The following is a 14,150-nucleotide window of genomic DNA, read 5'->3' as shown; positions in this document are numbered from 1 at the left end:
CGTAGGTCGTTCAACCTCTTCCTGATGTCATCCCTATTTCTTGGGTGCTGTCCCACAGCGTTGACCCTGTCCACGATTCTTCGCCATAGCTCCATCTTCCTAGCTATGGAGGTGTGCTGCACCTGTGATCCGAATAGCTGTTGCTCTACCCGGATGATTTCCTCCACCATGACCCTGAGCTCCTCCTCAGAGAACCTGGGGTGTCTTTGCTGTGCTATGGGGTAGTGTGGGTGATGTGTGGGGTGGTGTGTGTTGTGATGTGTGGGGTGATATTTAGTGGTGTGTTGTGTGAGGTGCGTGGATGTTATGTGGGTGATGGTGTTGCGTGCTTATGGATGCTCGTTTGTAGATGGTGGTGTCTCTCTGTGGCCTTCAGTCGCAATTCTGGTCGTAAGGGTTTGTGGGTGATGTGGGTGTGTGTTTTATATTGTATTGGGTGTGTGGGAGTGGTGTGTGTATGTGTATCAGGTGTGTGTATTTCGAATTGTCCAATGTGGATGTGTTTTGTATATGTGTGTGTATTTTGAGCGTGGCGGAGTGTACCGCCAATGGAATACCGCGGTTGAAAGACCGCTGCATGGATTTGTGGGTCGTGATAGTGTGGGCGTATTCCTGTTGGCGTGACGGTGGAGGATTTGCTATCGCCAGTTTATCACTGACCTTTGGTGTGGCGGACTTGTGTGGGTGTCTAGATTTTCGCGGATTCCGGGCTTTAGGTCATAATGACTGTGGCGGAATTCCACGGCCGCGGCAGTGTGTTGGCGGTCTTCTGCACGGCGGTAAGTGGCTTTTACCGCCAGTGTTGTAATGAGCCCCTATATTATTAATAAGTGCTGAACTGTGTGCATTTTGAATGGCATATGTGCATGTGTGACTATGTAAATTTCTGTAGTCTAAGACTATTCTATAGGAATGGTCCGGTTTAGCTACGGGGAGCAATGGGTTGTTTATTGGTGAGGAACAGAGTTCAGTTATGCCCTGGTACTCTAGTTGTGTGAGGATTTCCCTCACAGGTGCTCTAGCTTCATGCTTTATTGCATATTGGGGTTTAGGTTGTGGTTGGGATCTGATTGGTATTATATGGTAGGGAGCATATTTATCCCACCCTACATGGTTGCGATATAAAGCAGGTGCCTGCGCCAATGCCCAATCAAAAGTGCAAGCCTCCCTGAGCTCTCTAGGAACAAGGGGAGAGAAAGACGGTTCAATTACCTCTTCTCCATATGGGAGATTATGGACAAATGCTGGTGGGCAATCTTTTTCGGCCAATAAAATATAATAAATGGTGGTTACGCGATCCCAAAAGATTGCCACTATTGTGCGCTTGAGGTCTCTTTCTAATTGTATTTTAGGCTTATACACCCAATTGGGTGTGGAGACGCGCATGTCCACAGTCTCGACTTGTAAAAAGTCATTAGTTGTTTTCACCTCCAGATGCTCTTGAAGATTCCGGCGAACTATTGTGACCTCTGCTACGCTGTCTAGCATTGCTGGTGCCCACTTCCTGTTCTTCAGTAAAGCTCTAATCCGGAGTGGTATTTCTTATAGAAATTACTGCCACATTTTTCTTTTTGAATTGAGGTTTTTGTTGGGGAAGTTTCTCTTCTTTCTCAACAGAAACTTCTGAGGAGCTTTGTGACTCCTTTCTTGGTTTCACGTATTCAGTTTGTTGTTCTGACCGCCCAACTCACCCACTGCATTTATCCAGTGAGTCCTGAAAGGAACGAGATTGGCGTGTATCAGTATATTGATATTTATATGGGCTTTTTATATTATCCTTAATTCTAAGAATATAGCGTTTTGATAGATCTCCGAATGCGGAGATTTTCCCCTTTCCTTTATGGGTGTTTGTTTTTGTTTATCCTAGCATTTTGTAGAACACACAGGTGCTTGCTTGGTAGAATCTTTATTGGATTTATACTGTAATTGTGGTTTAGTAGGTCTGGCTTCCATATGAACCTGACAAATACTAGAGTAGGCCTCAACGATAATCTTTGGCAGCTCACGTTCTTGATCCTGTACCGGAACGTCCCACAGCCGCAGGAGCACTGCTAATCCTGCTGCTTCCCTTTAAGATTGCTTACAATTATTGAAGATTTAATTGCATCCCTAAATTCCCATCCCTAAATGGTTTGGCGGGTACCTTACTCATGATCGCATGTACAGTCACAGGGTTACTGTCTGGTGTGACTGCATGTGGTTGCAATGGGGCTGCACATACTGGGTTAGTGTTTAATGTTTGCATTACAAACTGTACTAACAGTCTATATATTGCTGTAAGTTCAACATATAAGCGGTGAACCTCAGCTACCCCCAAGGTGCCTGCATCAGGATGCGGTGTATACGTGGCCAATAAAGGACAGTTAGGACCATCATTCCTCAGAGGACCTAATCCAGCATGTAGTATTGTGCGGGTAGGATGCCATCAAGCCAGTTATTATGGTCTTGAAAAGATAGAGGTTCTAAGTATGCATATGCTCTGTATTTTGCAGGTATATTAGCAGGTTTAAAATGATTAAATGTATTAGTGTTCCCATCCACTGCTGGAAAATTGACCAAAGAATAGAATGTTTTGTTTTATAGGCTGGATGAGCTTCAACTACTAATATTACAGGCACCCCCTGGGCTGTGATCCCATTAGCTAGCAAATGAGCAGAGAGGGAACGGTGCATGTTTATTGCAGTTACCACTGGTTCGCCATGGTGGAAATACTTATTCAGAGATAAGGACACCAAATTGGAATCGATCCTTGTATGGTTCTAGCATGAACAACCTACAGCATCGGATTGGTACTACCTACCTAGCCAAGGAAGAAGTCCTCAATACCACGGACGTCTCTGTATATAGTATTGAGGTGCCCTTAGCAGGTAGTGAGACAGAGATACTCAGGAGGATCTGAACATCAGTGCTTGACCAAACGTTGGCAGCGCCAAGTCGCATTGGCTCTCATTGTACCAAGGCTGCTAGATTTGGGCAGCAGCATCACCTGAATTGTGAAGAACTGAGTCCAATCACACACCATGTGACAACTGTTGGCCTAATCAATTTCCAGCCAGCTAGCAGCACCTCATCTCTGACCAAGAGAAGGGATGATTTGTGGCAACCGGGCACATGGCATTATGACTTCTCAGTGAAATTACACTGGATCAGATCTCATCCTTTTCTCTTAGTTACATTAGTCTCACACATGCAAAGACAGAGGCAGAAAATGGGTCAATAAGATTTATTGAATCAGCTGCGTCTTAGATAAAATGGCATGAAATGCAATAATGAGAATGATAAAACCTTACTGGATGCAAAATGGTGACTAGAAAAGTGAGATACAGGAAAGGACCCACCATACTGTGACTATGCACAATACATGCAATTCCTTCCTAGGCTATGTTAGATCACAGCAGCATAAGCCCTAATCTGCAATTCAGATTTCCCTCTTGGGCAGACATCATCCCCCATTCCTGAGTATGACAGTAGTGAAGAAGCCTGTTATCTACAGGGACACCAGCCCTCTATGGGCCAGGGAACCGGTGGTCTCAGCAAGCAGCTGTAACGAAGTCTGACAGCCGACGGTCGTTGTCATCTGGCTGGAGCTTCCCTCTAATGAGCATGGGCCAGGGACACTATACCAAAATACCTGATGTTCCGAGAAATTGTTCCATGTAAAAATATGTGTTGTTCTGTGAATGTTAGAGACGCAGTGTACCACTTGTGCTGACAATCCTATCTCGCTGCAGCCTTGAGGAAAGCACAGGGTGAAAGAATGTTGTGCTAAGAAATGTAATTCTTTCCTAGGCGAAAGGACACCACCACAAATGTGTCAGATTCTAAAATAATAAAATGAAATCAAATAAAATGTTACTAGGCTAAAGGACACAAGCAGCAGGCCTAGGTGATAAAATAACGTTCCCAGAGGCATCACTAAAATGGCTCTACAACAGTACATACGTTTACGTTTTGGTCTCTGAGTACATGAATAAGCAAGACCATTATCAGGATTAAGCTAAGATAATAACTAAACAACCCGGTAAAGTGATGTTTACATTGTGTTCAGTTAATAGATTTACAGGAATCAGACAAAATAAATGTCTGTCCAAATCATCAGTAAATGCTTACTCGAAAGCGCAATTAAAACTACAAAAAGCATATTATATTTGGGTAGCCTATGGCATACTGGTTACCACTGAAAATGGATCTGACCTCTGTAACATTTAATGTTCAGGGTGGGGTCCTGAACCGTGCAGTATGTGGCTCATAACTGGTAAATGTCAATGTTTTTGGTATGTTATGTATCATAACCACAATGGCCCTTCAGCTGAACTGTTTTAGGGGCATTTCTCTAGTTTATTTTCAACAACCAGTATTTGTCTTCCGGGTACTTATGAAGACACTCTTTTAATTACGTTGTGGTAATTATATACATATATTTGGACTTACAAAAAGAAGGCTGTTTCAGTAATAAGCCACAACAACACCCATGAAATTAAACTGTTGCAAGTATTTGTAAATTGCATTTTATCTATGGTTTGCATTTGTGCAACGTCATTGAGTTTAACAGTTTACATTGCAATTGTCTTTTCATGTAGGTGGTCATTCGTAGACTTCCACCAAGCATAACCAAGGAGCAGCTTGAAGAGCAGTTACACCCATTACCTGCACATGATTATTTTGAGTTTTGTGCAGCGGATCCCAGGTGAGTGGTAACCTTTTTTGATCTCAGATGTGAAAGCCATTCCTAGCTTTGTGTTAGTAAGTATTATGTGGTGAGCTTAGGCTATTGCACATCAATGTTCATCCATTTTTATGTGCAATGTTGTAATTGTACTGACATTGTGTTGTTATCATGTGGATTATTTGTGCTGATCAGTTGCTATTCTGTACTCTTCATCAGACTCACCACAAGCCCTCCTGGCACTGAACAGTTATATACTTCCAAACTGTGCCATTTCTGTGTGTGCTACTAAGATTAAAATAAGTTGTTGATACTATGTGCAGGTTTAGCAGCCTAAAGGTCATGAGGCCTAGTCCAGAGTACTATTGTGCTATTCCTATAGATGTGGAGCTAGCAACATTGTATTGTTTTTGTAGTTGCATATACATAGTCCTACCTACTTCCCCAGGGGTGCTGACTTTGGCAGATCAGTAGCACTCCACTCAGTAGTGCTTGGCTCTGTCTATTTATTTATGATGGCTATTATTTTAGTGTAACATCCTTCCTTCAAACAATGTCTTTTGGTTCTGATTGGAAGGGTGTTGGTTTGTAGTGTGGCCTTTGAGGAACCTTTGAGTGAGTGATGAACAGAGTTATTCTAATATTTCGTGCCATGTCACTAAGCCTGATTTGTATACTGAATTGGAAAGGAGTGAGGGGTAAGATGCTTACGATTCTAAGGCATTGTTTTGTCTGTTTGAAAAAGTGTGAGATTAAAAGTGTGCCCTGTGTGCGGAGTATGCTGGCTTTAAGTGTGAATAGTAATAGTTGTTTTATTTTGGGTTACTTCAGCTTTTTAGCTTTGCTTGTGTGAGGAGTTGCGCCAAGGAAAGTGAAAGATGTACTCATACCTGCCATTATTTTGGGGAGCTTTTGGGCCAGATATACAAAGCATCAAAATGGTGATTTGTAATTAGTGAAAATAACCTAATCAGCAATTCCAGAGTATTAATGTAAACCATAACAAAATTATAATTAAGTAAATGGTGAATGCATTCACAAGTATGAATGCTGCTCCAGTGAAGTCTAATGACTTGTAAATCAAGAAGTTCATAACCACAAGCTCAGTATAGCCAAAGAAAAATACAGGAGAGGAGGAGAGTTCCTACAGAATCCACTGTAATCCTTCAGAATCATGGCCAGTCAGAGAAACCAACAAGGAAGGATTCAGAAAGAGGAAACACAATTTCAATGAGAAAGGATGGGAGATTTTCGTTAGCATTGGACAACCCATGATTACATTTTGGGGAAGTCATCTTAATTCGTTCCTGATTCCCATAAAAAGAAAATTAGGCAAAATAGTAAAGAATGCATAAATTCTGTCTGTATAGCTCAAGGTACCTTGTTGTAAGTCAGCTACCTGTCAAGAAACTTCTAAATTCTTCAGTTACCCTCTGTTTATCTTGCCTCCTAACTGAGGCCCTTTGAAGTGGCAATAATATGTCCTTCAAACACATCAACTATCTTCTGTTAGAGAAAAGACAAATCTTGATGTCAACCATGATCACCTTCAAAGCTGAGCCTATCATTGACATCACCCACACTGGCAAACAGGTATTTGCTGTTGAAAACATTTTCAGTGTTGGGGCCTTTGTTAGCGACACTTGCCGTAGTCCCAGCACCATTCATCCTCCCAGTTGATGCTAGTCCTTCTCAGAACATCAGAGAGATCCTAGAACACAGACCAATACAGCATATGCTTCCATCTACATCACCAAGGCAAATGTCAGCCAAATCCCAGAAGTAATTTTCCCCCATCTGCGACCCAGAATATCTTTGACATCAACTGCTTGTGAAGAACATATCTCAATCCTTGAATCAAACTGGAAAGACTACAAACAGTGGGCCTGATTCAAAAAGGGACTTATGACTCGTAAAGTTAAGAGTGGGGATTCTCTCCTCGCGTAGCAGAATCTCCACACTTAAGACAGAATCTCTGCATTGTATCTTTAACAAGCATTTGTAATGCAACATGTTTTGCATTTACTTGAGTTGGAGCTATTGGCTTTGTTTATGCATAACTGGATTTTTTGGCCACATTAATTGGTCAAGCCTGCTGCATATTTTGGTCCTTTCTGCCACATAATTCCAGTGGCCCTGCAGATAACTAAAGGGCTAATAGGCCTACTGTAATTTTTTTTTAAACAAGGCCATTAAAACACAAACTACTCCCAGGTACAAAACATATTTACTTGGCAGTTGGTACAGGCAACATTGCCTGCGGGGCAATTAATAAATAATTGTACTCCCAAGAATGCATGCTTACTGGATTACTGTCCCTTTACTGCAGTCTGGGGAGTCGAACAAAACGAGTGTGACTTTTTCACACACTTGAAGGGAGCCATCTCACGTGATATTAATGATCCTGCGCCAGTTTTGAACTAAAATATTAGTTATAAAATATTGACCATTGTACAGAATAAGCAACTGTAAGTTCTCATTGAGGTTAGGTTTGTAAATACATGCACACACAGCTCAAGTTTCACAGACCTAAATGTGTGTAGTTCATTTAGTCCGGTTTCTGCTTTGTGTTCCCAGCTTGTATCACATTATTAAATAAAACTGCAGGTCCCAGAATGCAAAGCTGAAACAAACTAAATGAGCGAATCATGCATCGAACTAGAGAGATGGACAACTCTACAAATACTACACTGAGGCCTTGTGTGCAGCTTGTATCATGATATAAAAATAAAACTACAAGTCCCAGAATGAATATGTGTGTTGCAAAGTACGTGTACTAATCAGATCTGAGTGCATGTAATGTAAAAATTTCAAATAACTCTAGCGATTATTGTTCTTTTTGGAGAGAGAATGTACTTCTGTCTAGTGGAAGTTTCGACTCATAAGGTAGCGCAGAGGGTTAATATGCCTGCTGCAAAGAAGTTGTACTATGCTGATCAGAATGCATACAATGTTAAAACAATACCGCTGATCGAGTTCACCCTGTGAGTGCCATAGCAGCCAAGAGAACATACTTTTGCCTAGTTGAAGCGTGGAGTCATCATAAGGTAGCGCACAGGGTTAATGTGCCTGATGCAAAGAACGTGTACTAGGCAAATCACTAAGTGCATGGGGGGGACCACATCTTTGCAATCAAGCACGGTCCTTACTAGTCGAAAACATAAGAACAGGCTCTCAGTTTCTCTTTTGGGCTATTGGGTGTTTTATGTTATCAGTTGATTTCAAACGTGTCCGACATCCCTTTAAGTTTGAAGTGAAATAGCAAAGCTCTTCTCTGCAAGCAAGCAAGTGCATTGAGAAACGTAACCCTACAGGGAATGTGAAACCATGTCATCAGACTGTGACAGGACATCAGTGATCTAAATGTATGTTCAGCATTACTGAAAGGAGACACCAGTACGGGCAGGCACTTGGTTTTACTCCAGTACAGGGAGAAACTCTGCATATTTAATACTGGTCCTGTATCTGTCCTAATTGAAGGGGTCCTAAAAAACGACTGCAGCAGGAGTCAAGGAATCTCTGCACTGAGCTCTGCAGTGTGGAGTGGCGATTCTGCCATCAATCCGCACTCGTATCTTTATGAATCATAAGTCTCTTTGTGAATTTGGGCCAGTGTCTTCTCTAGATGAAGAACTACGCAGGCATTCAAACTCTTAAGTGTAAATATACTGATATCTTCTATGCATGTTTGAATATCTTTGTTAGGTTCAGCACTGGATCCATCTGCTGCAGAGATGTAATAGGGGCAGTACTCGTTTCTCCAGAATTATAGTATCTTTCATAGAATCACATACTTGAATCATTCAGGTTGTCAAGTGGGAGTCCCACAGTATATTCTAAAGCAGCAGAAGTAATTAACATAGCTTACAGTGGCAAAATACATTTACTTTATTAGCTTATCCACATCATTTACAAAGAACCAGACTCCAGCTTATCATGTGACAGCACCCTCTAGAAAATTCCCAGCAGAGGCACCTTCCCTCAGATTTTCTACCGCACGTGTTCCAGTATATCTGAACTCTTGAAGAATAGGCTCTTTAGGCCTTTTGAGACTTATGGAAAGAAGAGGCTGCGTTCAGAAGACCCTCCTTAAAAGTGTATTGTCTGCCTTCATCCACCGCACATGGTAAAAGACTGTAAAATGTGACAGATTTTTCAATCAAAGATTGAGAGGGAAAACTTTTGCTTTGGCTTCAGAAACTTAAAACTAAAACTACTACCATTTCTGAGGCGGAAGATAGTGAGAGTTATGTTGCCTCACAAACAAAATAAAAAAGAGAGAGCTGACCATGGGTCATCACGAGCACAGAAAAGCCTTAAAAAAACACAGCATTGGTCTTCAGAAGGCTCCTCTCATGAGGAAAAGATAGAAATGTCAGAATCTAAATCTGAACCTACTAAACCGTCTGTAGTATTGACATTAAAACCTGTGGAATCATCTTCAGACCCAGTCATAGGGAAGCACAAACTGACTAGGAGAGCATCGTTGACAATGGCAATGCTGTTGACATCATAGTCTACGGCAATGAAATATAAGATATTGACCACCTCAACGACCACCACCTCATCGAAGAAAGACAGTCATATCGATAAGAACTGTAGAAACACCATCGACGACCACATCATCTTCGATGACGACACTGTCAACAAAGCCCTCGCCTACGAGACCATTGACGACTCAGTCAGGTGAAAGGATTTCTTTGTTGTCGAAGACAACACCTAAGAAACTACCCATGCTGATTTTGACCACACCATCTCTGCCACCATCAACGAGATTACAATCAACACCAGATATTTTTCATCCGAAGCATACCTCTCCTAGCAGGGTGTCACTTTTGCCACCAAGCCAATTGCTAGGTGTTGAGGAATCAAATAAAGAGGATCAAGGCTCTTTTGGTGCAGCTCACAGTCCATCCGAGTTGCACGTAAAAAATCAAGAAGACGAAGGGGACTATTATGAACGTGTTTATCAAGGAGAACAATGTACTGAACATCCATGTCAATATGTAGAGCAGTACCACCACTTTGCTCCTTGATCAGCACCACAGAGCATGGTCCAGGTTCGTGCTGCCTTGGTTCAGGATTTACAAGGCATGCTCCAGGAAAACTACAAGTGCTTTCCAACACCAGCAGGAGTGCAATTGTCACCTATAGGTGCACCAACTCCTGCACTTTGGTCACCAGAACCTATGCCGCCTCCAGCTACTCAGAGGATGACTCCAATGGCACACATTGCCATCCCCCCTGGGGATAATCCATCATCTTCAGATGATGTTGAATATAGGGAGGAAGGTGAGATTCAAGACACCCAATCTTTGAATAACAAATGGGACAATTATCTCATCCGAACACCTTTTCCTCCAGCACCGCAAGCAGTGGATTCTCTGCCAGAGGACATAGGTGGGTTCCACATGCTCCAGAGAGAACAGCAAAGCCTTTTCAGCTCCCAATCATGATCAAGCAGTCTGATTTGTTTCTTAACAATTTTAAAGAACAGTCCTGGAAAACAGTAATGGCAAACCCTATTGTGGATTACATCTGGGAGGAAAGAATTAAAATCATGAAAACGCTAGCAGCTGTCATAGTGGTTCTTCCAAGAATTTATAAAAATTATAAAGCTCCCGAAGATTCCCCTGTTGGTAACATAGGAAATCCGCAACTGGACTGGGTAATTACCCAGGCTCCTCAAAGCCGGTCAAAGAACCTGGCCACTCCAATATCTACACCACCTGACAGAGAAGGCAGGCACCTTGATAATATCGGAAAGTGAGTTTTTTGGTCATGTCGGGTACGACAGTCCATGCAGCAAATTCCCTGGCAATTCTGGGCAGATATGATTGCCAGATATGGTCGGACATCGCTGCATACCAGAATCAAGAAAATGCGAAAAAGATTTTGCAGCAGAGGGAAGGATCGGCATCTGAAATTATAGACTGCGCTGTGGACATTGCGTGAGTAGGATTCCGACAGCTGGCAGGATCAGCAGTGCTCAGAAATCAGGGCTGGCTCAAAGCTACAGAATTCTGGACTGAGGTTCACACAAAGATTTTAGATATGCCTTATGACGGTGAGACTCTGTTGGCAAGCACGTCGATGATGCTTTAAAAGCCATAAAGTCGGATACTGAAATCGCTAGGTCTTTAGGAACCCTCCAGTGCTAGAAAACACCCTTCTTTCGTGGAGTTATTGAATGAGCAACATATTCTTGTTGAGGAGGATACCAGTGGTATCAGTCATACCAGTCTTTACAGCAGCCCTTTTGATCTGCATACCAGCAGCACCAACCGTATCGAGCACCACCTGCGGCATCTTAGTCCAAGCAACAACCAAGGAGAAAGCGAACCGCTTCAGCCAGGGACACTAACAGGAAGCAGTGACAGTATCATAGTGCTAGTTAAAACATCTGCAGAACATCATCCTGTGAGAGCCAGAATTTCACAATATGTGCATCAATGGAGGAAGATCACTACGGACAAATGGGCCTTGAATCTCATCACATATGGCCATACCATGGAGTTCATCCTCATACTCCACCAAAAAATCCTTGCCGTCTCATCTCCATCTTCTTTCCAAGGAAGTGTTGGCTATGTTAGCCAAGTGAGCCATAGAAGAGGTTCCACACTCTCAAAAAAGAATGGGCTTTTGCTCTCTTTTTTTTCCTGGTCATCAAGAAATTAGGGGATTGGCGCCCCATTCTGAATCGCAGAAGGCTCAACAAGTACTCAAAAAAGCAATCTTTTTGTATGATTACCCTCCAGGAAATCCATCATCTCATCAATCACTGAGATTTCATGACAAGCCTCGATCTCCAGGATACCTATTTCCATATTCGTATCCATCCCTGGCATCAAAATTCTTCATATTCACAGTAGCCAGCACTCACTACCAATTCAAAGTGCTCCCATTTGGTCTCACCTCAGTGGCAGCTTATTTGGGACAAAAAGTAATTCGAGCTTTCCTGTATCTTGACGACTGGCTGATAAAGGCGCCATCCCAACTTCAAATGTCGATAGCTACAGCAACATGCCTTCAGACGTTCTAAACCTTGGGGCTCACAGTGAACTATCAAAAGTCTCTGCTCTCTCCATCAACGAGGCTAAATTTTCGAGGAGAGACTCTAGACACAATACAAGACAAAACATTCTTGTCCACAGACAGACAAAGGACACTCTGGGCACTAATCCACAATCTTTCAAAAAGAAAGCCAGCTTCAGTTCACCTCAGATCTTTTCTTGGCATGATGTCATCAGCCAGTCTACTGGTGGCCCTATGCATGTCTATAAATGAGATCTTTCCAGGAGGAACTAGACACACAATGGCTCCAAGCGGAAGGCTCATTTGATAATATTATCCAGATCACACCAGTAATGAGAAAAGCTCTTCCTTGGTGGATAAGCTTCGTCAGTCTTTCATCAGGATTGATGTTCTTCCCTCTGAGTTCAGAATATGTCATTACAACCAACGTTTCTCTAGAACGCTGAAGAGCCCATTTACAGGATCTGCAAGTAAAGGGCGAATGGAGGAGTGTGACACAGTTAGAAATGGATATCAATTTCCTAGAGCTCACAGTGGTTTCACTTACTCTCCAAGCTTTCCTACCAAGGATACAGGGATCATCGGTGTTGATAAGAATTGACAGCACGACTAGCATGCATTATCTCAACAACAAAGGGGTACAAGATCTCAAGACCTATCATAGGAAGCAAAAAACATATGGAAATGGGCATTGGCGCTTCAAGACACCATAAGAGCGGAACATCTTCCAGGGGTCAACAACTGCTTGGCGGACACTTTAAGCAGTGCAACTCAGAGTTGTCACAATTTAAAGCCGAATCAATCCATTCTTCACACCATATTCGAACGATGGGGCAAGACAAAACTGGATCTCTTTGCATCTCAAGAAAACAAGAAATGCCGGTTTATCGATAAGATAGTCAGGGATGTATGCGTAAGCTTTTCCCCTGATCCCTCTTATTCCGAGGCTTCACAGGAAAATGAAGAGGGAATGTGCCCGCTAATACTCATTGCTCCTCGATGGCTCAGACAACACTGTTTCACAGAGCTTTTACTGTTGTTCGAGGAAAACCACATTCAGCTGAAGTCCCAGAATGATTTGTTGTCAGTGAACCATGGGCAGGTCCTTCATCCAAACCCAACTTCTTTGCATTTATCGGCATGGCTCCTGAATACCACAAGCTTCATTAGCTTGCCACCCCACAGGAGTGGAGGGATATTCTTACATGAGCCAGAGTTGAAGCTACAAATAAAGCTTATCACTTGAAATGGAAGCGGTTTTGCCTATGGTGTCAAAAATCAAACGTACATCCTATTTCATCTCCTCTAAAACAGATTTTGACGTACCTTCTTCCTCTGGCCATATTGGGTCTGGTACATTCTTCCATTGGGGTGCACCTGGAAGCAATTTCTAGGCACAAGAGGTTAAAAGGATCTCCATCTCTATGGTCAAACAGATGAATCACACAATTCCTTAAAGGATTATTCAGAGTATCCCCGATAAAGTTAACTCCACCAACATGGCAACTTAGCACAGTGCTATCACAACTAATGCAAATCCCTTTTGCACCTATTCACAGGACAGATCTCAAGTTCCTAACATATGGCTTTGATTCTAGTATTAACTTCCGCAAGAACAGTGGGCTTCAGGAGCTCCAAGCATTCACTATCAGTGAGCCTTACTTACAATTCGAAGATAATACAGTACTTATTCAAACTAATCCCCAGTTCACACCTAGAGTGTCAACAGATTTCTATCTCAATGAACTGGTTGTGCTCAAAACTTTCTTCCCAAATCAGCAAATTTACCCTTGATGTAAAAAGATGTTAGAAAATCTACTTGCATCGTACAAAACGTCTTTGAACTACAGACGAGATATTTGTTGCATACGGAAACCATAACAAAGGAGGTCCAGTGACCTAAGCAACCATAACAAGATGGATTGCAACAGCTATACAATTCTGTCATTTTAAGGTAGTAGGCCTGGCCTTTGCAGCGAAAAAGGCTAAAGCACATTCTACAAGGGCATCTTTTCCAATAAGGTGAGCCTAGTATTGATAAATGTGTAAGTTTGTATCCACCATCCACTATTCTGTACATAGCATACTTGTATTAAACGTTTATAACTGCTTGCTATTCTGATTCAAGCATGTGAATCTATGAAAGATTCCAATACTGGAGAATGAGAGTTACATATAAATCCAAATGGTATCTTTAGGGCAGCCCCATTTGGTAGCTCAACCTTATCAATGTCACCAGCTCCCATTTCCCAGTTCTCCTGTTCCTGTATTCAGGGACATAATTTCTCTGTTTCTTTATCTATTCCCAGACTTCCTTCTACGCAAGTGTGCCTTCTCCCAGGTCACAGGGTCCACCTCTGTAAAATGACACATTCTGGTCTCAGACCATCCTATCCTGGATTGCTCCACTTTCCAGTTTCCAACAAAAATGCTCGGATTCAAGGGTGTT

At 42.4% G+C, this 14,150-nt stretch overlaps 1 protein-coding gene across 4 annotated transcripts in view; it reads left to right on the top strand.

Annotated features, from left to right (window-relative positions):
• Positions 1-14,150, top strand: part of LOC138249130 (regulator of nonsense transcripts 3A-like) — a 698,030-nt gene that overhangs the window by 135,115 nt on the left and 548,765 nt on the right. For all 4 annotated transcript variants that reach the window (XM_069203154.1, XM_069203153.1, XM_069203149.1 and 1 more), the window contains exon 2: positions 4,581-4,687. In XM_069203154.1, the coding sequence (XP_069059255.1) occupies positions 4,654-4,687 (34 nt within the window). In that variant the 5' untranslated portion in view covers positions 4,581-4,653. The remainder of the gene's footprint in view (positions 1-4,580; positions 4,688-14,150) is intronic.

The sequence above is a fragment of the Pleurodeles waltl genome, chromosome 8, assembly GCF_031143425.1.
Source record: "Pleurodeles waltl isolate 20211129_DDA chromosome 8, aPleWal1.hap1.20221129, whole genome shotgun sequence".
Classification (NCBI taxonomy): domain Eukaryota; kingdom Metazoa; phylum Chordata; class Amphibia; order Caudata; family Salamandridae; genus Pleurodeles; species Pleurodeles waltl.
This window is presented reverse-complemented; position numbering and strand designations above follow the sequence as displayed.